This window comes from Neodiprion pinetum, chromosome 1 (genome assembly GCF_021155775.2).
Source record: "Neodiprion pinetum isolate iyNeoPine1 chromosome 1, iyNeoPine1.2, whole genome shotgun sequence".
Taxonomy (NCBI): Eukaryota; Metazoa; Arthropoda; class Insecta; order Hymenoptera; family Diprionidae; genus Neodiprion; species Neodiprion pinetum.
This window is the reverse complement of record NC_060232.1, coordinates 9027228-9051898: the sequence shown is the minus strand read 5'-3', so window position 1 is coordinate 9051898 and position 24671 is coordinate 9027228. Positions and strand designations below refer to the sequence as shown.

The window sequence follows — 24671 nt, the reverse complement described above, 5'->3', positions numbered from 1 at the left end:
GGCAATGTTCGGAAATTTTCGTAACCACTCGGTATTCACGTTCTGTGCTCCTCATCACCGCAAATGATCGAAATTGAAACTATAGTTTCGACCGAAGGTCAGATTTTGGACAAAGTCAAAGCCGATTGTTTAACTTTAATAAACTAAAGACCATAATAATATCAATGCAAATTGTGTAGGAATTATTTGATATGATGCATGATAGCAGTAATAAAAGAAGTACTTAGTAAAATGTACATATTTATTTTTTTATTCAATTGGAATAAGATGCCAGTACCTAACTCGGCACGCACTTGTGTGCGTTTTTTAAAAATTCGTCCGTTTTCGGCGCCTCATAGAAAACCTCGGCTTCGGTCAAACTGTAGGCTGAATTTTGGTCGAAGCCGACGATAATTGAAACACGCTATTTATAACTGTGGTCAACTCGCAATTGATTTGTGAATGTAGCTTACATGAGGCCACTACTCCGTCATTCCCAAGGAAGGGTCTATATCAATTCATAGTCTCTTCGAAAATTGCAATGCATATTTTCTGGAATGCTTACGGACCTCGTAATTATGATATTGGTTGAAATTTGACAGCAGATTCAGTTCGTTGTCTTACAACAAATTGAGGGCACTTTAGATTTCCTCCTCTATTGTTCTCAACTTCTACCGTAGCTACTATTGTATTTTTACCTCATTGTTGCATTTCGTAAATTCTGCATGAGTGCGACGCAGTTCACGCTACAGTGGTTCAATATTATTTTAATCGTATTATAAATATGTATTGAGTAATACAGCGTCAGTAAGATACTTTTTATAACTTCGGCGAATGTTTTTTATACATAGATGTAGCAAGTAGAAAACAGAATTATTAATGTCAGTTGAATTTGGCATACAAGTATAAGGTGTGCAAGGTGCGCTATTACTTTATGTTTACGTGTGAATATCAATCGCATCTGAGTATCTTTGAAATAACTTTTAGCACCAGATCCATTGACACGAAGCGATTATACCATTCAATAGGTTCAACAGGATGCAAGAATGTATAAATGGATGCATCAGCTGTGGAAGCTACATTTACAACGTAGCAGCATGGAACCTTTCCCAAAACTGCATTCGCTTTGTATGAAAACCGTTTTTAACCTCAAGTCTGCTGTCAGGTCCATTTCCAATTTGAAGATAATTTTCAAGAGATGAGTATGGTTCCCAAATCATGCTGTCACTCATAGATGCAGGAATTCTGTAAACATATATCGTTAAATATAGCCAATAAAAAAGCAGAGTCGTCGCAGTTTACTTCAGCCACTCGCAACTTGATATTCACCCATTGGTAGCGAACGATGTCCATAATTCTACCATTGTATCAACCATTCTCAAGTCAGTTTGGCTGTATTCATAGCCTGGAGGGCCAAAACCTGTATTCGGTCCAGGGAGAAGGTAAATCAGTTCATCACCATGTGATGCACCCCAATCCTCTGTGTTTCCTCCACTAAACTTATAGCTGTAGCTGAAAGTGCCCCTATAGTTAAAAGAGCATAGATACACCGGATTCTTGTGCGTAACGAATGGTAGATGCTGTTGAACTTCTTTGTAGACGGGATACACAATTAAAGCGTCAGTTAAGAGTAGTGTTAAGCTCTTCAATAGCTGAAAGCAAAACAGTGAAAATACCAATTTGATGAACTTGAACATTTTCCATTAGCGTTTTAATACTTACTAATTTTCTGTCAGCAGTTGGATCGGTTAAGTTATAGAACGACTTAAGAGCAGAAGTGTGGGCTGCGACATCAGCTGCCCAGGTGTCATACTTGAGTAGGCTCAGCAATAAAGAGTCGATGTCGTTCAAAGTTTCTTGGAATAAATCTGGTCTGTCGAAGTACACTGAAAATAGGTACAGTACAAGTAATTATGACAAAAATTAATAAATTGCTCCAGAGATGTAGTGTTTCACACCTGTGGGCCCTGTGGCACAGTGAAGTAAAGCTAAGCACGGTATTGCTTTATGGTAATGTTCATTGTTTTATTTTGGTGCACAGATACTTGCCTGCAGTAACGACAATTCCTTCATCCCGCGTTACGAGCAGCACCCAAGGTATAACACGCTTTTTTCCGGCGGCAATAAGATTCGCTGGAGTATCCGTGAGCATTGCTCCTTCTACATCAGGCTCGACTACTGGAACCCAGCTCAAGAATTCGAATAACTTCATTTCCCTCAGTACTATTTCGGTATCGTACAGATACGATCCATTGAAACTCCTCAGGCAATTGACAAGGGTGGTTGACGTGTCGATCGGACAACCAAGGTATTCGCCTAATTTAGTGACACGTGCAGCAGCCACTGACCACGGTTCTGGAGCTATTGGGCTGAGTGCCGATCCACTGTGTGTCATGTACCTGTGAAAGAGTCCTGCAAATGATTTCGTGATTATTTGCTGGAACAAAATGCTATCAACAATGACGAACCCACCACAGTGAAAATAAATTCATTACGAAAATGGAGATCTGGTAGAGCGATGAAATTTGACATGACAACGAGATCGAGCTGTGAGTTATACATGTTTATAAGATAAAAATCGTCTGTTCCCCAACATAACAGAAATATGTATCTTCCCAAAATTGGCTACCTGTTCTTACCTTCGGTCAAAGGAGACAACGTTAAATAATGAATAGCGATGGCGCCTGCGCTTCCACCGAAAATTGTAACTTGATCGGGATCACCACCAAAATACTTGATGTTTTCTTGGACCCATTTCAAAGCCTGAACTATGTCTTTGAGGTGATTGTTTCCGGGTGACACTTCGTCACCGGTAGTTAGAAATCCTAGTATACCGAACCGATAGTTTGGAACTAGTAGCACTACATCCTTATTGAGGATGAATTGTGGACCCCATCTCTCAGGATTACTCACTCCGAATCTGAATTGTCCGCCATAAATAAAAACCATCACTGGTAGCAACGTGGAGTTTTCGCTCTTGGGAATCTGCGTGGTGAAAATACCCAAAAATGAATTTTTCAAATTGTTTATCAGCTGTCAAGTCTAACAGAGCTTTCTAATGATTTTACAACAGTGAACAAGTTCTTATATATTGCCTCTATTCAGTACGACACGGTCACAGAAATGGTGAAACTGGCCGTTAAACACAAACTTTAGTAATTGCCGTCTACGCATTTTACTATACTGTATCCTACTTCGTATTTAAACTCTTCAACTTTGGCACGGTTTTCTCGACACACGTAATTCTCTGGAATTTGATAAATGGAGAAAAACCTGGCATTTACCGAACTGATGTCAATTTTTAATTCGATGCATTCTGTACAATGACAATAGAAACTGCAGACTAACTTTATACCCGTTTGCCACTTTCTAAAATTCTTACCTTGATAGAAGGTAGTAGATAATGGTAACAATATTCTGTGTCAAAATTGGAAAGCAATTCAATGAGATGGCATACCTGTGGCGTATAAACATTGAGATAAAGGCAGTCTTCATCCCCAATGAGTTCATCCTCGCGCTGAATACATGCGTTAGGATTATTGCCAGCGTCTAGAATCCCATTCCAAGGACCAGCTGGAACAGCTTGCTTGAACCTGAATGAAAAGCACGGAATAAACTGGATTTTGCCATGTCTTATGTGGTACAATTAAAAATAAATACTTTTGTGATAATTCATTGCAAGATGGCTGCTCGTCAAGTGCTTATCAAATTATTACATTCGTAAGCTAAAGTGATAAAGAGAGTAAAATTATGAAGAAGAGCTCCGATGTAGATTTTTTATTTTATACTGTTGAAAAACGGTGAAAAACTCAGTAGAATCGTTCAATTCACTCCACGATGGCTTGTTTGGTTTGGAAAACTGTTTTTCACAAATTTACCAAATCAATTTTTTTTTCTCTCCTAATAGTCAATTCATTTTTATCTATTAATCAAAATAAATATCAGTGCTGTCTGAAAAATTAAATATTGAATGATATTAATGTGATACAAAACATTTTCATGGTGGGATTGTAGGGAATAGTTTTCTGACAATAAATTAAATAACTCATCGCAAAGTGAAATCGAACGAATCTACTACATTTTTCGCCGTTTTCGAGCGGTTTGAAATAAATAATTGATATTGAAGCTCTTGTTTAGTTTCAATCTGTTTTTTTTATTTTGCTTATTTAAGGGTAACTCGCGTAGTCTACGAATGTAATAATTTTATAAATACCACGCTGAAAAATTTATGATGATCCAACAAAATATCTTGATATCATGCATCTACATTAGACTATTGTTCATTATGTGTGTTGGTGAAATATTTGAATCGAAACTTGATTGATAATATCTGCTCTCGTTTATGATCACAAACCTCAGATCTCCGATCGGCGGCTCAGCAAACGGGATTCCCTTGAAGCCGAAGAATCTTCTACCGAGATGGGTGACCATATTTATACCTCTAAGTGTCCCCTGAGGAATCGTCGTTTCCGGACGGATCCAATCCTCGCTGGCAGGAATCGCTCCATCTTTTATTGAAGTGATACCACAGTTCGCAAGACATGTGCTCAGTAAAAGTGCCTCGATTAGGTATGCGGTTGCATTATAACACGAAAGAAAAGCGATCGGATTTACAAACATGACTGCAGTTCGGATTGGAATCTACGGTACTTGACAAAGATAGCAACCTGAGTTCTTTTTAGCTCAGTACACTGACATGGGTCTTACCGTTACTAAGCGCATGTATGTTGAGCAACAATTAGAGGATATACAATGTTATCAATTTTTCGGTTCATGATGATAAGATATTACATCTCGGCGCATTAGTTCTTGAGAGTGGTAATTTTGGCTAGCTTCAGCCGTTATCAAGATTGATGTGCATTACGAACGACGATAGCTAATACGAACAGTATAAGTACTGGTCATAATAATTGTTTTTACAATCTTATCTGGTTGTAATAATAATCTGTCCACTGATAGCACGGTTCAAGATGAAATTTTTTTTTTGCGGAATTCACATTTAAATACAGAAATTTTTGTTCTATACATCAAATAATAACCAAAATCTATATTTATTACATAAAAAGTTCGCTTCTGTCTTTTTCACGTTGATAAATAATACATCAACACGATTTTTGAGTCTGGGTTCTAGATGTCAGATTTTGATTTCTTTTACGTAACTAATTAAAGAAAAAAGCGGCTGAAGTTTGTTTTTGTAGAAACCAGAACGAAATTTCGGATTTAAATAAAAATTACCTATTTTCTGAAACATTTATTGTAAATTTCAACAAAACGAAATTCAGTTTCGCATTTAAATCAATTTTATTCAAAAATTTCAATGCGAAACTTAAGTTCGTCCAATTGCTATTCACAATAAATGTTTGAGCGTACAGGTAATTTTTTTTATATAAGACTTTCTTTTTTTTTTTTTTTTTGAAATTGAAAATTATGCGTAATCAATATTAAGTATATTTGATAAGGTACGAATAGCAGAGTGCAATTCAATTTATTTATAAATATATTAAAACACGAGCCGTCATTAGGTTTAAAATTCATTCATTCATCCATTCCATGTGTATAATGTTTAAAATAGTGTATATTGTTAAAACTGGTGTATATTGTTAAAATTATAAATAATTGGAAATAACTGTCTTTCATCGAGGCACTATATTCTTGGATTTCACTTTTGTTGTTTCTTCGTTTTACATCGTCTCTCTTTAAATTTGTCGTGACTTTTGGAGTGTATAATAATTAATTTGAAATGTTCGTCCTCGTGGATTTAATTTACTTGTTTATTATTAGTTCGTCGATTTTTGATTTGTTCAGACTTAATTTCAGAGAGGGGAACCTCCGCACCTCCTTCCTCTTAGAGAGATGTAGACCAAGCAACTCCTACAATTTTAAATTTGTGACCAGGTGCCATCTAGCAATATAAAACTCAAGGATGAATATGCAATAATTAATTAACCGACGTAAGAATAAAGGTCAGATGTTACAACGCATAAAAAGAATTGATTACAAAATGATAGTTTATTTAAAAAAAAAAAGATTGTTATGATCCGGCATTAGTTGTACACTACTATCGTAACAGATTGCCAAAATACATAAATATTGAAATACAAAAATGCTTCTTACAGGTTTTACGCTAATTATAGAAAAAAAGGCAATAATGAAGTTTTGTAGGTGGATGGTTACTTGTTTTCACCGGTGGCGCTGCAAGTTTTTCTTCTTAAAACGAAAAATATTACTCAAAAAGAAGTTTTTCATCAACTTAAGACTGGAATACACAAATGAGAAATAATAAACTTGTTTCTAATCAAAATATCCTGCGTTATTTAAAATAGCCAACAAGACATCCTAGTATACCGCCATGATTTGGAGAGAAAAAGAAAAATATTTTATATTTGTGTATGGCATGAGAGTAACACCGATTGATAAATCCCCGTTATCTCCAGAGATTTACGAATCCTTGAAGTATTGCTTGGATTCTTTGACGTCAGGCACCATAGTCTTCTGTCCTGGTTTCCAGCCAGCAGGGCAGACCTCACCGTATTTGTCAGTGTACTGGAATGCTTGTACAAGACGAAGAGTCTCATCAACAGATCTAAACAGAATAATGTCGTAAAATATTCCAACTTGTATACAGTTTGAGCATCAAGATCAGAATTCACAGCAATAGTACGGTAATGCTATTTCAATTAGGATAGGAAAAATTCTTAAAAAATAGTATAATACTCACCGCCCAACAGGGAGATCGTTGATGGTGATTTGTCGTAGAACTTGCTTGTCATCAATAATGAAAAGTCCACGGAATGGAATGCCAGATTCTTCGTCAAGGACACCGTAATCCTTAGAAATTTTCAAGCTCTTGTCAGCAAGCAGAGGAATTTTCATTTCTCCAAGACCTCCTTGCTTGCGTGGGGTGTTGATCCAGGCAAGATGGCTGAAGTGCGAGTCGGTAGACGCAGCAATAATTTCGCATCCAATTGCCCGGAATTCAGCGACACGATCAGAGAAGGCAATGATCTCCGTTGGACAGACAAAGGTGCTGTGGAAAAGATAACTTTAAATGGATATCCAAGACAACAAACGAATAAAGGAATGTAGAACTATTACCAGATTACCAGATTTTAATAAAGAAGTAATTTTGATGTTTTACATGAAGTTGAATCATGTTGCATGCTCGGATGTAGCAAAATTGGTAGAAAGTTTTTGTTTAAATAGGGAACATCTAGTGCGCGGACTCCATTAAGTTAATGGAAATATACTAATGATGTAGTGCCATGAATAGATTAAGATGGCCGCAATGTAACATGATGAAACAGAATGTAGGCATGTTTAGTTTTCCACTTAATAAATCCCCAATTTCATTCACAGTATTTATTTTTATAAATATACTATTAGTAGATTTTGCTCCTAGAAAAGAGAGGAGCATTATTTAGGCTTCATTGTATAATATTCAATGATCAAGTATGAATCATGTTTTAAAAAATGTAAATAAATTAAAACTTTTGAGATACAAATTGTATCAGTCATAATATTTTTACATCTCTGATGTTTCTGAAATGAACAACCATCACCAATCCCTTACTCATCAACTACTCAATTATATACTCACAAGTCCAATGGGTAGAAAAACAGGATCAGATATTTTCCCTTGTAGTCAGCTAATGAGATATCCTTGAACTGACCATCAACGACGGCAGTCCCTTTGAATGCAGGTGCTGGTTTTTGGAGAGCAGGCATTTTGGCGTTTGTATTCTAACAATGAACAAACGAATGTGCGAATCAAGTTCTGAACTCAGTACTCCATTTGGAAAAAAAGACAAAAAGAATGTTACATGTTTTCATGAAAAAAAAAAACGAAAATAGATGAATCGATTTCAGTCGTTGAGTATGACTGAACTTATACTTCACTAAATTCCAAGTGACTAAAGAGATTAAAATATTATCTATGGATCAGTCACTGTGACTGATAGATAAAAAGAATTACACAGTCATGGCATCAGAACGAGGTAATGGCAATGAAACAAAAGTGAATAGAAAAATCAAGAAATTATGCAAGATTGATTACAGCATCTGTGTAAGTAATGAGCACTTACACAGTTGAGAAAAAAATGATACAAGGTCGGATTGTCGGTACGATTGTAAAATATTTGCACGTGTGCAAATGTAAAATCTAATCAGAAATTAGGAATAATGGATATGCGAGGATTATTGACAAAGCGTTATAATTAATATAGAATTTTTAAATAATTGAACTAATTCAAGAACAATGAATAAGCCAACAAACATTGCATGGAAATGTAGAAAACCAGTTATACAAAAATTCATAAAACATCAATAGTATAGGACTAAATGCATAGGTGCGTTTTTACCAGCTCATATCATGATAAACGTGGCTGTAATGCTTCTAGTATTTTCTATGAAGAAATTTGATGCCTGTTGAATCATCATGACCCATCAATCAAGTGTTTTGTAAGCGTGGCATAATCAAATCCGTTAATAGATATTTCATAAACGACAAATTAACGATTATTTAATAATCAACAATCCGCGTCAGTGGGAATAAGTAAGAATAATCGATGCAATAAAGATTGGAATAAGTAACCGCGTGTAGTGACCGGTTTACACAAAGTTGTGCAACCTTCGATTAGCACAAGGTTAAATAAGTGTACAAGCTACAGAAACAATTGGACCGAGGAGAATAAGTATCGCAATAAATACCGGCCTTGAAACGTTGAAACGGTCGGGAAACGATAGAAAATAACAAGTATAATAGTTGGACAAAGGCGGGAAAATTAGCTATGTACAACAAGGTAAATCGCGTAACTACGTGACGTAAGAGAGTAAGATACTCGCGCGTTTAAGGAAGACAATGACGCGTGTAGAAATAAAGCGAGATTCAAAAGTATTCATGCAATAACGTCGACATTGCTTGGATGGATTAGGAACCGTTAGACTGTTCACGTAACGGTGAAAGGAGCCAGATTCATCTCCATCCTTCACAATAATTTACTCTCTCGTACATGCAGAGAAAAAAAACTAAACACAAAATCGGCTTATCACTGCGTGGTAGCAAAATTCGGTCAGACGATAGCAGTCAATGAATAATATTACGCACGTATTTGTCTTACGTACGTACCAACAGGTCGAGAGTTAATCGTTAAGTAATGGTGCAATTATCTTTACATACCTTGTTTCGAACTAAGATTCCACAAAGTAAACCCTCGAGCAATTCAGCACGAATGAGGCAATGTTGCCGGCTTACCGGCAGATCGCGACTTTTGGGGGGGGGGGGTAGAGGTAGTGGGGTTAGAGAGCGGCGACGAGTGTGCGCGATGCGACTTCCGGCTACGTTCAACCAACAGCTTCCGAATTGCTTCCTGATCTCCATCTGTAGTCCGATCGAGAAAACGTTTGACTAGTTTTTCGGCTGTGTTGTTGAGAGTTGCAGGCTCGTTTGTCTCGCATGCCTTCGATTCCTAACATAACCTAAATGTCAGTAATAATTTTCAAGTTTTATTCACTTCATGTAATCGTATGTATACATGATTGGTGAAATATATTCCGTATCGGTTTACGATACTGGCCGCTTTTTTACCTTAGCATAGTTTGACAGTTTTGAACTGTTTTGCAGGAGTGGCTTGTATTCGAAATTGCCAACTCGCTTATATCGTTGTTTCATATCCCTGAACGTGACGTGTAGAATCATTTATGAAGGGATTGTCATTATCTTTTAGGAGATAAAAAGATAGTTCTCAGCGCGAAAATTCCGAGGGATCATGGGTAGTTTCGAAGCAATGGTAATATTGATTATTAGATGCGGCAATGAGAAGTGAAAACTCGTACTTATCGACTTGGATTAAAGAATTATCATAAGCAGCGTAAAAATATTTATGTTTTCAACTTCGTGTATATTTCGTTGCTTGCGTATCGGATGTTTGGCTGTCGCTATCCATGGAATTAGATGATCTCTCATTTACAGATAATAATGTCTCAACTTATACAGTATGTCGTGGTTCGTCAGGATTTGATAAAAACCATGAGTTGGTCGGTCGGTGCTGTGATTGCGCAAGCTTGTCACGCGTGTTCGGCCGTTACGCATTTGTTTCACGATGATATTCATACGCGAGCTTACCTCGCCGATTTAGACAACATGCACAAGGTCGTTTTACAGGTAAATTGAAATAACCGCCAAATAAACTCCTCCCGCATCTCTTATGTAGTTATATGTTAATATTCATTTCACTTCGGTACTAAACAGTTGCAAGATTTTAAATTTACGAAAGTTTCCTTTGCTCCACGTTGTGACATCCTTAACTGCATTTACCGCTGCTCAGTGGTCAAAATTGGAACTTTTTAAAAGAATGTCTCGTTGAAAGTTCGAAAATTTCAATTCAAATCGATCAGGCGGAATAATTTCAAAAAGAAACTATGACTTATCTCGTATCTTGTCTGTTTAATTTCAAATCGAAACGAATTACCGTGTCACACGGCCTTCAGTGCCTGGATTGCAATTTGTATTTTCCCATACTTAGCGAGTGCATGCCGGGTATCGTGGGAAGTTAATTTGATTAAATTTAATTTAATACCGCAAAGTATTTGCGGTGGGCATCTGAAATTTCTCATGACGGGAATATAATTGCGTGTATCATATCACGAAGTTGCATACTGGGAAAACGATTATATTCAAATGTTTCCTGAGATAGTAAGATGTTCGTATAAATGTTGACATCACTGAACGATGACAGAGCAGTTCTCTCTCATTTTGTCTCTAACCGTAGACACAAAGTGTCGACCCGAACGTTTCGTTTAATGAAATGCCGCAGAGTCACGATGATTTTTTTCCACTTTCGGCATGTGGCTAGATTCAATAATAACAACAACAACAACAATAATAATGTACACGTTTACTCGATTAATTGTGTACTCGTACTACTTCCTTAACAATTTTACGACGATAACGGTTGATCAATTGTTGCAAGCATGTTTCTGTTTCAGGCTCCAGACGAGTCCAGTTTAACGGATTTGAAAAAATCTTTGGACGAAAACGACATCAAGCACAAGCTTTGGATAGAACAGCCGGAAAACATCCCTACTTGTCTAGTTGTTAAGCCGTATCCAAAAGAGGAGATTCAAATTTATTTTAAGAAATTAAAATTGTTTAAGTAGCTCGATGCAATAAAATAATTTCTTTTCACTCACAGCAAGGGCATGTTTTATTACCTTTCCTCGCAATTTTACGTTACCTCACGGTATGCGTGTTTTGGCCAAGGGATAATCTAAAATCAATCATCAACTAGTCCATCAATTTAATAATCGTATTTATTAATATGTGCTAATGGTATGACTCGTCGAAATATAAAATATTAGCAAAATATTATAAATCATGATTTTATAAATTGGAAAATACTGATCGTTTGATATAGAATTTGTGCGCCAGTAATATTGGATAAATTTTTTCCCGTTTCGAAACTTTCAGAACTAGACATATATAATAGTTTATAATAATATGTATACAGTATACAGTATAAATTAAAATTATTTATTGTCTACGATATTTCTACAGTATTCGCATATCTATAATGTAATACCCTTTTAAATTTTTCATTCGCTTTGAAAATTTGCGTTTAAAATCATAATATATTGAATTATGTATGTGACAGATTTAAATATACTGCGGACACTTCGGTCACAGACTGATAATCTTTCCCGACGGAAATGACCTGGTTGATGGTTCGCTGAGTTAAGGCAGAGATCAATGACGCGCGTTTCAGATATCAAGAATTTGGAATGGTCTAGAATCTAGATTAATGGAATTTTACAAACAGATTCGTTATTTTCAGCTATTTTCTCGTCCACTTTTTGCTTCATATTTACTTTACGCATTACGTAACACGCGTGAAATCAAGATTATTTTAACAATATATTTGATTTATACAGAAGATCAGTTCTTTCGAATTAATATTACAAAAAATCAAGATGAAAGTGAGGTTGTTTGATATGTTCGAGATTAAACTATCCCCAATGTGCATGCATCGAACGAGGATTACGTAAATAATTAAGAGGTCGCTTTTATTCATCAAAATAACGCGTTAAAAAATATCTGGCTTAGCAAAATATGACAGCGTCATACGACGAGATACTCTGATCCTATATTCAGTGCCCTCTTAACCAGAGATGATTGCTGCACATCGTGAGATAAACTTTTTATCGATACAACACGATTCACTGAATAATAACGCAGTGAAAACTGTCGAAACGGCGTAAGCGTAGACAGGTATATATCATACATGGAAAATCGGTTATTTGTATACAGAGTATATATGTTATAACAACATTATACCCATATGCATAGAGATATATATTAGACATGTATATATATATATATATATATATATTATATATATATATAATATATATATAATGTTAATATTGACATGTGTACAAGGAATATTTTCCCTAAAAGTCTTAAAACTAACGTTATCTGCATTCCGCAGTGATAAATGGTAAAGTTAGAGATTATCGTTACATAACGTTATAACAATTTAATCGTGTAAAAAATATTACTTGCCACAATGATAAAATTACCGATGAAATTTGCTTACGCTTGTTACGCTATCTTTATTCACCGAAGTTCGTCCGACGTTGCGTAATTTTCTCTTTTTGTGTCAATATGAAAGTAAATAATTATACTACTTTTCTCTTAGCATTGTTAATTGATCGGAATAAGTGTATGATGTTATATAATAATGATAGTTTTACCTATACACGATACAATGATAATCGAAAATTCCGTCGTTTATAAATTAGATACGTAATATAAATATATATATATATGTATATTTCAATGTACGTTTAATTGTTCCTACTTCCTAATTATACAAGTTATAATGTAGTGTTTTAACTACGTAGGTAAGAATATTTCTTGAAAAACTGTACACGAGTACAATGATTAATTGGAAAAAAATTAATAATTATTGTAATAAATTATTTTCATTGTCAATTCAGCATCTTCTATGCAAACGAGTTTCCAAACGTGGGCATAAGCTGGTTGAAGCCCTTTTGATTTAATAATCATTCAAATTCATCGAAACGAATGCATTTAATTACAAGGTACGTTCTTCAACGAATAACTTTATATACTGTTATTATAATTACCATCATAATTCAATGTTGCTATTCTCATCGGCGTTACGATTGTTATGTTACAATAACTATTATTATCATTATGTACACGCATAGTTGGCGCTGCTATTAGACACTGTAAGTACATTTATTTACAACACTTATGAATAGGATGTTTTTTTAATAATTAAATATTGACTTGATTATTTTTTTAACATATATACGTTGTGAAAGAGTAAAGAACGAAATATAATAGAAGAAGTAAAAGAAATGGAATAATAATTATTATAGGATACGTATAATTCGTTATTGTTGAATTATGATGCGCGTTTATTGATGAGAGAGAAAGAGAGCGAGAGAGAGAAAGAGAGAGAGAGAGAGAGAGAGAGACAGGGAAAAAAAGAAAAATTTCTTCTTATTCGTAGAAATGATCAAATCCTGGCGTTCTCTTCCTCGTCTGGTTCATATTCTTGAAGAAGAATCCAGGATCGCGTGAAGCCTTCGGGATCTCCATCTCTGTAATCCGAAATGATTACTATTCCCCCCATTTCCACAAGCTGTTGTGCTTCGACTGAAACGAAAGATGAAAGAGAGAACAGAAAAAAAAAAAAATACTCAAAAAAAAAAAAACACTCGTTTCAATCTCTGTGGAAATTGATCCCAGTTTGTTTCGTTTTTATTTGTTTAAAATTTTTTTTTATTCTCCATCTCTACACCAATTATTCGTTCAACGTTATAACGAAATGTGCGATATTATCTATAATATTCACCGCATGCACCCAGGTTGGTTAGTAAAAATCGCAAATGAAAGGACAAAAAAAAAAAAAAGAGACACAGAGAAACACGTAGAAATATCGCGGCACCGGAAGTACGGGAGGTTCAACTTTACCAGGTCACGTTAGTTTTGGGAGGAATGTGAGTCACGTGATGAGCATTTATTTCTCTGCCATATTTCCGTTTTGGTCTGGGTAATCGTCGTATTCTTCTTCCGGTTCCTCGTAATCCGTTTCCGCTGGTTCAGGACCGTCAGGCGCGGGTCCTGGCGTACTCATCATTTCCTAATCACAGGAGGTAATAATTCCAAAACACAAGGATCAAATCCCCTGACTGATAGAAATCAATATCACGCAGGCTGCTGAGGGTGCAAGGAGAGAAATCATTCGTTACTCGCAGTAAGTCTGACAGCACGAACGCAACCAACCACCGTATAAAATTCAAGCGACAATTAACTCTTGCATGCAATTTATTTAAATTCTTTTACGAAAGTTGCACCGCGGAGAAATATTGAGTTTTTTTTTTTTTTTTTACATTTTTTGACAAAGAGAATAAGAGAACTTGTGTAAAATGCTGAAAATCAATTATACCGATGTAAGAAATCAGATTGAAATGTGGTTATCGGTAAGAAATTGAAACATATTTTTGTACCAACGATCCGTATAATAGCTGAAAATAAAATACTACAACAGAATTAATAAGGCCATGCAATTTATAGTAAATAATTAGCGATGTACAATGGATATGTTGGTTATGCAACAAGCCTCGATGAGTAATGAAAGGAAAGCGAGAGAGGACAAAAATAGATAGCGAGAGAGGAGCGAGGTGGGAATTTGTACCTTGGGTGGTCTCCAGCCGCATCCAGGAAGCGGAAGTCCATCGGCTCCCAAAGGACACGGGGCATCTAGTCCAGGAACACCTTGGTCTCCTTTGTCACCCTTGTCGCCTTTTCTTCCTCGCTTACCTGGCGGACCCTGAAGACAACGCGCGAGAAGCATTCGTTAGGTCCGAGTTCGTTTTTGAGAAATATTAAGTATTAAGACACGTACTGCAGTTGCGGCGTGCAAGTAGGCCAGGCATTGTAACAAAACTTTGTGCATTTTTATTTAGGTGTGTAATATCGCTGTAAATTATAAATTGATGGATTTTGGGGAGTTGAAGATGTGCAGAAAATTGTTTTTATACTTTCGAGGATGGATGTATCGTCGAGAAAAAGGATTCGAAATTTTTGTCAATTTAATGATAATGAAACGGAGAAGGATCTTTTTTTTCATAGATTTGATTTTTATCACTCGACTTTGATTTTCTTGTCATTCAAAAGATCGATATTTTTTTTTTTTTTGGTTTTTTACACGTTAGTCACGATTCTGACGATGGACGGTTTCACCGTATCACTTGACTTGGAAATTTTTTTTATTTATTTATTTTTTTTTTCAAATTGTTGGTGGCAGCGTGAAATATTTGATTATATATACAACTTCTTGGATTATTTATGGGATTTTTTCTTTTCATTTCGTTTAATTATAGGAACTGAAAAATAATGTAGGTTTCCTGTTATTACAGAAAGCGCTCACAGTCGGTCACCAATAACTGATCGATAAAATTAATATTGAAGACTTAAACGTGAAATTGAATTTTACTAACATGATTCTACAGACAGGGGAAAATCGATTTCTTATACTGCGAAATTTTTCTAGAGATTGAAGCGATTTTCTATTGTTAATTTTAAATACATCATCAAAAACTTTCATTAATTAATCCCGCAAGGATTGCATGAACGCTTCTATTATGTTCACAGAGCGAACAATTACGATCAATAATTATCATTATACCGGTAACTTCGGTGTCTGTTTTTTTTTTTGTTTTTCCTTTTACATTAGCTATCAGTACAGATCAAGGTACGTCGATAAATGATACAATTTAAAAAATACTCAATATTTATAGTCAGTTGAATACTCACAGCCTGGCCCGTGGTGCCTTTATCACCTTTTGGTCCCTGTAATTTTCACGTAGCATAAAAACAAAAATTACAGATATATAAACGTGCTTGAAAATAAAAAATATAGACGATAAAAAAAAAAAAAAAAATTGTACATAATAGATACAATGATCGTGGATATTGAGCGTTAATTAATTAAGCAACAAACATTTCTGCAGGAGAAACTTTCGGCAACTGTATAAATATTTAAAGGCCTGTGTCCTTCGGCATGCATGACAAAGGCAGAGAATTTAGATGCTTCGAGGATGTGGTAAATTTTTAACTACTAACGTTGAACTGTTATCTTTTTTCAATTTTTTTGTTCTTCTTTTTAACCAACGTAACACGCTTAGGGTTCGAAATTTTTCAATTAATGCACTAAAGTAGTTTTATACATGTACTTGTGCAATGTTTCGTCACCATACCTCGGTACCTGGAATCCCGTCTGTTCCCTGGGGAAGAACAGAGAAAAAAAATTGACGTTAACTTCATGCTGACATACAAACATGGATTGCTGGTTTATAATTAATTCGATTGTAAAGTTTGGTGTAAAAAACAAGAGGAGAGTTTCAGTTTAATATTTTTATCTCCGCCAAACTTACTTCGAAAAATCGTAAAAAAGCAAAGCTGCGAAATTAAAATTTATGATAAAACTCACAGGCAGTCCTGGGTCTCCACGTTCTCCCTTCGTTCCAGGTTCGCCTTGAGCACCCTGTAATAATATAAAACGTGTGAATTGCGCCCGTGTTTCTAATCGTCAAATCGTAAATAGTAAAACAAAATTTTCTTCGTTTATAATTTTCTCGAATAAATTTCCTTCATATTCGTCCCGCATAATTCGATTGATATCTCATACTATACGCACATATATGGTTTTGCACCTAACACCGCGTTTGAGATAGGTATGATATTCGAGTTAGTGAGAATTAATTTTTGCTTCAATTGTTAATATTGTTAGCTGCAGTGCTTGGATTTTGTGACGAGATATTAAGATAGCAAAAAAAAAAAAAAAAAAAAACAAATACTCGTCACGGTGCACAGATGTGTGAATTATTTTCTGTGAGAATGTTAATTGATTTTAAGTAAAAAGAAAGTTGGAAAAATGGAAAGTGAAAAGACAAGATGAAAATAAAGAGTAAACGAGGGGAAACCCGGATTTTCTTTCTATCCAAATAATTACGGGCGCGTGATAAATCGACGTATATAAAAATTTTCCCGCTCACCTTCATGCCGTCTAATCCTGCCGGCCCCTGAAAGGGAGATGAAATGAAATCAAATTTGATGAAAATTAAAGAGTGGCAAAAACGAGACAAACAAAAGGAATGCATACACCAAAAGTAAAACAGGAAAACAGTTGGGAAAAAAGTATATCGTATAACAAGAATTGAATTACTCAATAAACATGTTTATCATCGGGTCGAGAATTTTTTTTTTTTTTTTTTTATCTTAATGTACAGTAAATAAACATGTTCATTGTATGTAATATTATACACAGGAATACCCATATATTATACACATGTATAGGTATATTCCATCGTAGAGAAAAAACGTTTTTTGGGGGTTGAAAGAATAAATAAATAAATGAATAAAAATGTATACAAATAGTTTCGAAATTCATTCCGTGACGAATGATTGGTTGAGAAATTTCGTTTTCACAGTTGTAAAAATAATTAAATCACGAGGCTTAAGTCACATGCTGTAGGTTGCTTGAAAATGTCTTGACTATGCGAATGAAAAAAATTTCACGTGGTCGCAGCAAATTAACACGTGTTAATTTAGAACTTTAATTTAACGCAATATGTAAGTAATCAAAATTTAGAAGGTCGTGGAAAAGAAAATGACGAGGAAAATATATTTTCGAATATTATGAAAGACAAGTCTTTCGGGTATCTAGAACAAAATGCAAAAGCGTTCTACACGCGTGTAAAATATATGCGTACGCGTATGGACACATATTTATTTACACACGTGTAATATAAATATTCACCGTGATCGGGACACGAAGCTTTGACAAAGGGCGTTTTTTTTTTTTTTTTTTTTTTCTCATAATGAAAGCAAAGGACACAGGCACATGCACATTCTGTTTATTAATCAGGATATCGTAAAACAAAAGTTTGTTAGTGATTTTAATTAGTTTTCCAAGGACATTTCTGCAGATGGTTACGGAACGCTGCCTTAATTATTAACAAATATATAATATATAATATATAATATATATCGTGTATGTATAATGTATATCATAACGCTCCGATTCTAGTTTAGCCGTAGCACAGACGCATAAGTTGCGTTTATAACATTTTATCGTCGCCGTCATCATCATCGTCATCATCATAATAATCATCGTGATCATCAACTCATCCTCAAATAATCTTAGTGCGTTTACAGTAATCTGATTACAATACATTAATTAAGTCGTGTTTTAAATATTTTACAAGTTCTTATTACATTTACGATCCTTTAATAAGATTATCGTTAGATTTCACGTATTCTCACGTATATTAATAATAACAATAATATTAATTATACACGGTCAAGTATTAACTGCTAGAAATCGATGCGTCAAGTTCCACCGAACTACGTTATTAACAATAATAATAATAATAATGGTAATAATAACAATAGTGATCAACGCCAATTATTATTATTATTACAATTGGAAATTTTTATATTATTACGTTACCTTAAATTACCTTTTAAGTACGATTAACTCAGGATAAACATATATATTACCGATTATAATATAATATATAAAAAAGTGGCTAACATAATTAATTACATCGCTCCCTTATCGCTATATATATATAATAATAATATATTATATTTCCAATCGCCGTTATATTATCGGAACACAATCGGCATTAATATTCTCGATTTCACGATTTCTTTTCAATCTGTAGTGCCGATGTTGTTTCAGAGATTCTCTCGCAAACTTGTTAACTCCTATTTACGCTATTACAATTACGTATTGTACCATTGACTCGTCTTTTTTTTTAGTTTTTTTTTTATGTATAATCGAATTTCGCAAGCCGTGTTTTATTGTTTTTCAGGGTGACGCTGTGACATGCAGTTTAATAAATTTTAGCCAGTTTTTCTGAAATCTATAGCAGTCTCATTTCACAATTTCGTTTTATTTCAAGTTCAGACTTGAATTGCTGGTTAATTCTCACAGATTTACCGACGGACTATTTCGGTGAATTTAATCCAGATTGAAATTTCAGCAAGTCTGCAGAAATACTAAGATTTCAGAAAACTGTTGGATTAATATGAAAATATTTTTTTTATCTACATCGGGGTTAACGCGTCAATCAGGATTCACATCGGCTGTTAATGAAACCAAGTCGTACGACTGGAACCAAAATTGAAAAATAACCATCCTGCCTTGAACTTGTATATATTTAGCAACTTAAAAAATACTCGATAATTAATTTCGTGCAGCTTTCATTTTTGATTTTTTTCTGTGCTTTCGATATTCCATATTCATACAGTAAGAAAAAAATAAACGATTGGTAACGGCTGGTATTTTTAAATTATATTTAAAATCGCATTCAAGAATTTGATCAAGTAAACAAAGTACCTTGAATATTTTGAAAATATTGGATAGGAAGGAAACAAAAAAGTTTAAACGTTCAATTATCATCCAAAATAATCGACTTCTGAATATGTTATTTCAAGTTTTGTTTCGTTTGAAGAAATAAATTATAATCAAATATTTAAATAGCAGTCTTAAATTGGAAAATTTTTGTTCCGGGTTCAAGGGCTGAAATATTTTCAATCCCGCGTTTGAATAATAATATCGATGATCTTCGAGCCACCTTATCGCGTGTTTACACAATGCAATACACAATTCACAAGATATTAATTGAACAACATTACGTTTACAATGTAAGCCTAATACTAAGTGTCTATTTTATACGATACGCCGATTTATTTTCAATTAACCGCTTTAAATATATGCATGTATTATTTTTGCGAGCAATGTGCGTGTGTATATTTTTCATTTTTCATGTTTTTTTTTATTTTTTTTTTTTACGTTTTTGGTGTTTTTTTTTTTTCTCTTTCCTTCTCTTCGATACATTATGTACAAGTATACAATATTGTAAGGAAATTGCATCGGCAGCTGCTAAGAATAAGAACACTTTGGTTAATAATTATACACGCCGCGTTTATGCATAATAAATATTATATTATACGTACATATATATGTATGTATATATATGTGTATATGTATATATATACCGTATGCATACAAGTGAAGTCACATACACGTGTATATTTATGCATATTAATAGAATAATGTACGTATGTAACGGGAATCAATGAAAATCCATCATTATGTATATTAATTTACGTTTAAGAAAATAATTACTCTTTCCGATCAGAGACGTACGTTGTATGGATAGAGTCGAGATTAGCTATATTTATGTACCATAATCATAGCCTATATTCATCTACGGGCAATTAATGCGTCTGCAACGTTTACAAGAGAATCTCCAGATATTGTTTCCCCCTCCCCCCGGCCCCCTTTTTTTTTTTTTTTTTTACAATGTCTACGCGTTGGTATATACGATTTATTGTTAGATAAACGACACGTAGTGATTTAAATGCAATCGAGAATTATTGTTATTATTGTTGTTGTTGCTGTTGTTGTTATTATTATTAATATTATTATTATTATAAATAACTTTTACACAAGGGGCAGTATTTCCAAATTATTCATGCGGAAATCTCGGGGCACACCGATCAATATGATTAAAATATTTATTACATTTATTTATACGCGCTTATGTATATATTTATATCGTTGTACATAATTAATATGCTCATCCAGGGCTTAATTACATAATTTATATCGTGTTGGAAGAAATGTTTTTTTCTTCATTTGGCTCGATAAATTATATAATAAATAGGTGGAATTCCGAATCGATGAATTTTCACAAATTTTCGACTCAAGTCGGTGGATTGAAAAATGATTTTTCAAGTATGTGGGAATTTCTACCGATTAAAATGAAACGGTGATTAAAGGTACAAATATTGATTTATCGTACAACGTGCGTCAAGTTTGAATTCTACAAAATCGATCGTTCAGAAAAATTGTGTAAATACAATTTTTGAATTTTGAATATTCGTCTCAATTCCATCTCGATGATAAATTGCAAATAAATACGAAATTCGGTGAAGTTGCAAACTTTGTATAAAATATTACCGGCAACGAAAATCCGGTTCATAATTGGCAGGAATGCCCATATAATACATAACGCGTCAAATTAATTGCCAACAGCTGATCGTGCAGCTCGACACTGTCCGCATTAATTTAAAAATCACTTACATATGTGTGTGTGTGTGTGTGTATCACATGTACCATAATAAGTCATGATCATCATTTACAGATACATGATAATTACAGAAATACGAATCGCGATAATTGATTAATGACTGGAACGACCACTCGACGTTGTACACGAGTATAAGAATTTCGTGTCATTTTCGAATGATATGAGATGATATGATGCGATGTGATATGACGTGTGTAATGTTATGCAATACGTGATATGACGTGACAGGAATTATCGTGATAATGCGACGAACAAATAATTGCTCAAACAACGTGTTGCATTTACGGATATCCTACAAGATGTATCCGAATATTCGAAAATTTTGCAAAAACAAAAACAAAAACTTAAAAAAAAAAAAAAATCCTACAACAAACGGAGATAATGAAACACAAACTTCAACTGTGAGTTGACACGAAGTTAAGGATATTACTGATCGTTTGTATTTTTGACATTGGCAATGATAAATAATGTTTTAGCGTTCAAACACCAAACATCGGATCATGTAATTTAACAAATAAGATTTTCAAAAATAATATCATATTGCGGCCACATCCGACGTGTGGAAAATGAACGCACGTGTCGTAAGCTATGCACTCGCTGATTGGCAGCATGCATGATATTCGTATATTTACGTATGGATGATTCTTTTTATGTCATGTTTCCAACAAACCGCGCTTACAGGCATCGAAAATTCACCTTACATCACGATTACTCAAATATTAAACATACCATGCCGTTTTTATTTCATTATGTATACCTATATTACGCAGATCAATATTATTTACATCGATTATATTAACGTTAATATTATCATTACCTTCATTATTATTATTATTATTATTATTGTTATTGTTGTTACTACCGTTATTAATGTTATTATTATTATTATTATTATTATTGTTGTTGTTGTTATTATCATTATTATTAAGAATAATCGAATGAGGAAAATAAGTTTAAATTTCTTACCATAATATTATTATATTATATTATATTATATTATATTATATAATGCCTTTGGACGCTGTGTAAATTTTATCACGAAAATTCATATACGAATAAGAGATTTCACCATATTTCGAGTACGTATGCATGTATATAAGTACAGTTTTATTTATCGAAGTCACTGTAATGCTGAACCATAATTACAGGCTAATAACAGTCACTCGTTTCTTTTCACCGTCTTCTCACTTTCTTCCACTTGTGTTTTTGTTTACAGGGGATTGAATATCGTTAAAGATGCGAGGATGTTGTTGAAAAACGTAGCAATTTTCTAACGGGACTTGCGCGTCAATGCGTTATTATCTCTCTTATCGAAATATAAAATTTCCGTCAAGGTTTATATTCATTTTTAATTAAAGGTTTTTTAATTAAAGGGCATGCAGAGTTTGCCGCTTGAGTTCATTTTCCGTCTTAGTCGATCGTAAAAAGTTACAGACTCATTTGAAAGAGTTTCAATTTTCAAAGACGCATTGAAAATTTTTTGCGGAGGTCGTGAGTCCGGAGAAAAGCGATTTCTCGTTTCTTTTTACTAAAGAATTCGGTTTTCGATGGGTTTTTTTTCCATCCAAAATTCACTTTGCTCTGTATTGTAAATGCGATGCATTAATGTAGGGAATGTGTTTATTTGGAAGCCCCATCGTTCCAAATAGCGAAATTACAATTTTACCGATTTCATTTTACGATGAAAAATTTGTTGCTTTCTTTTACTAAGACTCACGTTCTTTACTATGTAAATCGAAGTTCTTCCAATAAGTGAGTAAAGATCAACAGTCTTAATCGATTTAGCTATCTAATCTATGACTACGATATTTTATCGTACAAATTACGCCGTTAAATAATGATACAAAACGTGAAAAAATTATACACTTGCGATAATCAATTATACATACGTATGATAAATTTAATAATACGATATTGCAGCTCCCTGCATATGGACACGTTAAAATTAGCCGTCTGTTTTCATTCGGATTCGATTTTCATTAGTTTTTAGTTTTTGCCTTTCGTCGATTTTTCTCATGAGAATTAGAAAAATAAGAGGCAGAAAATTTTTTCTCATGAGAATTAGAAAAATAAGACGCAGAAAATATTCTTGAAAAACGATGATTTTATACACCATTCTTTGGTCGAAAGCAATCAGTTTGAATTAACAGCAATTCATATTAAAATTTGAGGCAAATTCAGAAGTTAAGCCATGAATGAGAAATATTTATTAACAGGCTTTCATCATTATCGCAGCTTTTACAAGATTTCGTAAGAAATGATAACGTTGGTCGGACGTAATCGGCAAATAATTAGTTCTAAAATATCTAATTCTCGAATCTGTACAACAAAAATCGAAACAACAGCATTTAAATCGCTTCGGCCTTTTGGTAAAAATTAATTAACCCTATTCTAGGGTGGAGAACAGAGATAACATAACCGGTAAGAGTAATTTTTACCCCGGCAAATGAAGGATCGTCGTAAAATCGCTTGTCAAATGCAAAAACGAGTCTTATCGAAACGCTCGAGAATATTAAAAATAAATGTATCAAATCCGCCACGAGTGTTACCAAACTGTTTTCCACCCTTATAATATTACTTGAACAAAAATAAAGGTACAATTATATTTATACAGCTAAAACCCGCCGAGCTAATTGGATACATAAATCTCACAAAGTGCCGTCCAATTACACGCAAACCGTAAATCGTTATGTATTATCCATATCGATAATTGGATTGGAAAATCAATGCTTGGAAGAAAAGAAAAAAAAAAAAAAATTAACAAACGAACCATTTCTTTTTTTTCCTTTTGTTATTGTACTATTTTCTAACTATTATTCGTCACAATTCCGAGGAGTTTGTGTGCGTGTTCTGCTGAGAGTTCTCCAGGTTACACGGTGTGCAGTAACCGTTGGGTTAATATTGTCGGCCTTTAACCTTTTGACGGGTAGATGGGTGGGTGATGGGTGGGAGGTATTGTGTTAGTTGTTAGTTCAACTAGTTCGATCCCCACGCGCCAACCTGCGTTTTTTGTTCAATTCGACTGATTAAAATAATTCCGTTAGTCACTCGCACGATTTTGTGCGAGGTTTGTTTCGTTTTTTTTTTTTTGTGCATTTTTTTTTACTGCAAATTTACATTTTATGTCGTACACGAGTGTGGCGATTAAACTGTGTAAGACAAGGCGATTGTGAATTAGTCATCGGGTTTTTTTTTTTTTTTTTTTTTTTAACACAGTTAAACGACGAATCATTGCAATATATGTGTACAGATTGAATAAACTTGTCAACTTTTGACATCGAATATTTGAACCAAAAGTTTGAAGAGCCTTTCGCGATCGAAAAAAAATGAAATACCGAGTCTTTTTCAATGTTTCAGTTTCGATACTCGAGTGAAGGAGTTAAGATTTTGATTTTCGAACCATTTCGATCTATACATTTTGTCAATCTCATCGACTTTACACGCTTTATTTTCCTTTCACATTTTTGCAATTTTTTTGTCCTCTGATTTTCGACGCG

At 34.0% G+C, this 24671-nt stretch overlaps 4 protein-coding genes and 1 long non-coding RNA gene across 24 annotated transcripts in view; 2 read left to right on the top strand and 3 right to left on the bottom strand.

Moving 5' to 3' along the window:
* The first annotated feature begins 40 nt into the window (after positions 1–40).
* Positions 41–7021, top strand: LOC138190352 (uncharacterized). Of its 2 annotated transcripts, none has more exons than XR_011176279.1 (5): positions 41–97; positions 1008–1421; positions 1716–1875; positions 2021–2528; positions 4339–7021. It is a non-coding gene; the product is annotated as an uncharacterized lncRNA (long non-coding RNA). The 2 variants fall into 2 exon arrangements; XR_011176278.1 differs by lacking the exon at positions 41–97 and adding an exon at positions 104–175.
* On the bottom strand, positions 224–4945 carry LOC124224679 (carboxylic ester hydrolase-like). Its single transcript, XM_046636763.2, has 7 exons — positions 4334–4945; positions 3437–3572; positions 2619–2964; positions 2029–2391; positions 1702–1865; positions 1309–1631; positions 224–1224 (listed from the first exon to the last, which is right to left on the bottom strand). Exons 1-7 carry the CDS (start codon positions 4597–4599, stop codon positions 1062–1064), a joined length of 1761 nt encoding a protein of 586 aa, XP_046492719.1. The 5' UTR covers positions 4600–4945; the 3' UTR covers positions 224–1061.
* On the bottom strand, positions 5970–9311 carry Prx2 (Peroxiredoxin 2). Of its 2 annotated transcripts, none has more exons than XM_046636769.1 (4): positions 9155–9311; positions 7577–7719; positions 6698–7006; positions 5970–6562 (listed from the first exon to the last, which is right to left on the bottom strand). In XM_046636769.1, the coding sequence occupies exons 2-4, from the start codon at positions 7702–7704 to the stop codon at positions 6418–6420; spliced, it is 582 nt and encodes a 193-aa protein (XP_046492725.1). In that variant the 5' UTR covers positions 7705–7719; positions 9155–9311; the 3' UTR covers positions 5970–6417. The 2 variants fall into 2 exon arrangements, with proteins under 2 accessions (XP_046492725.1, XP_046492726.1); XM_046636770.2 differs by lacking the exon at positions 9155–9311 and adding an exon at positions 8337–8483.
* On the top strand, positions 9303–11167 carry LOC124224683 (putative peptidyl-tRNA hydrolase PTRHD1). 5 transcript variants are annotated; one of them, XM_046636772.2, is made up of 4 exons: positions 9383–9459; positions 9599–9764; positions 9947–10138; positions 10963–11167. In XM_046636772.2, exons 2-4 carry the CDS (start codon positions 9744–9746, stop codon positions 11131–11133), a joined length of 384 nt encoding a protein of 127 aa, XP_046492728.1. In that variant the 5' UTR covers positions 9383–9459; positions 9599–9743; the 3' UTR covers positions 11134–11167. The 5 variants fall into 5 exon arrangements, with proteins under 5 accessions (XP_046492732.1, XP_046492730.1, XP_046492728.1 ...); XM_046636773.2 differs by having other exon boundaries at positions 9415–9499; XM_046636776.2 differs by lacking the exon at positions 9599–9764 and having other exon boundaries at positions 9303–9415.
* Positions 11168–11213: 46 nt separating this feature from the next.
* Positions 11214–24671, bottom strand: part of LOC124224678 (collagen alpha chain CG42342) — a 173827-nt gene continuing 160369 nt past the window's right edge. For 11 of the 14 annotated variants that reach the window (XM_069133103.1, XM_046636759.2, XM_069133109.1 and 8 more), the window contains 7 exons: positions 17065–17091; positions 16500–16553; positions 16267–16293; positions 15824–15859; positions 14703–14837; positions 13979–14147; positions 11214–13605 (listed from right to left, as the gene is read on the bottom strand). In XM_069133103.1, coding sequence (XP_068989204.1) covers positions 14025–14147; positions 14703–14837; positions 15824–15859; positions 16267–16293; positions 16500–16553; positions 17065–17091 — 402 coding nt within the window. In that variant the 3' untranslated portion in view covers positions 11214–13605; positions 13979–14024. Of the gene's footprint in view, positions 13606–13978; positions 14148–14702; positions 14838–15823; positions 15860–16266; positions 16294–16499; positions 16554–17064; positions 17092–18768; positions 24175–24671 lie in introns of those variants that run through there. The other 3 variants (XM_069133107.1, XM_069133104.1, XM_069133110.1) reach the window with 3 other exon arrangements.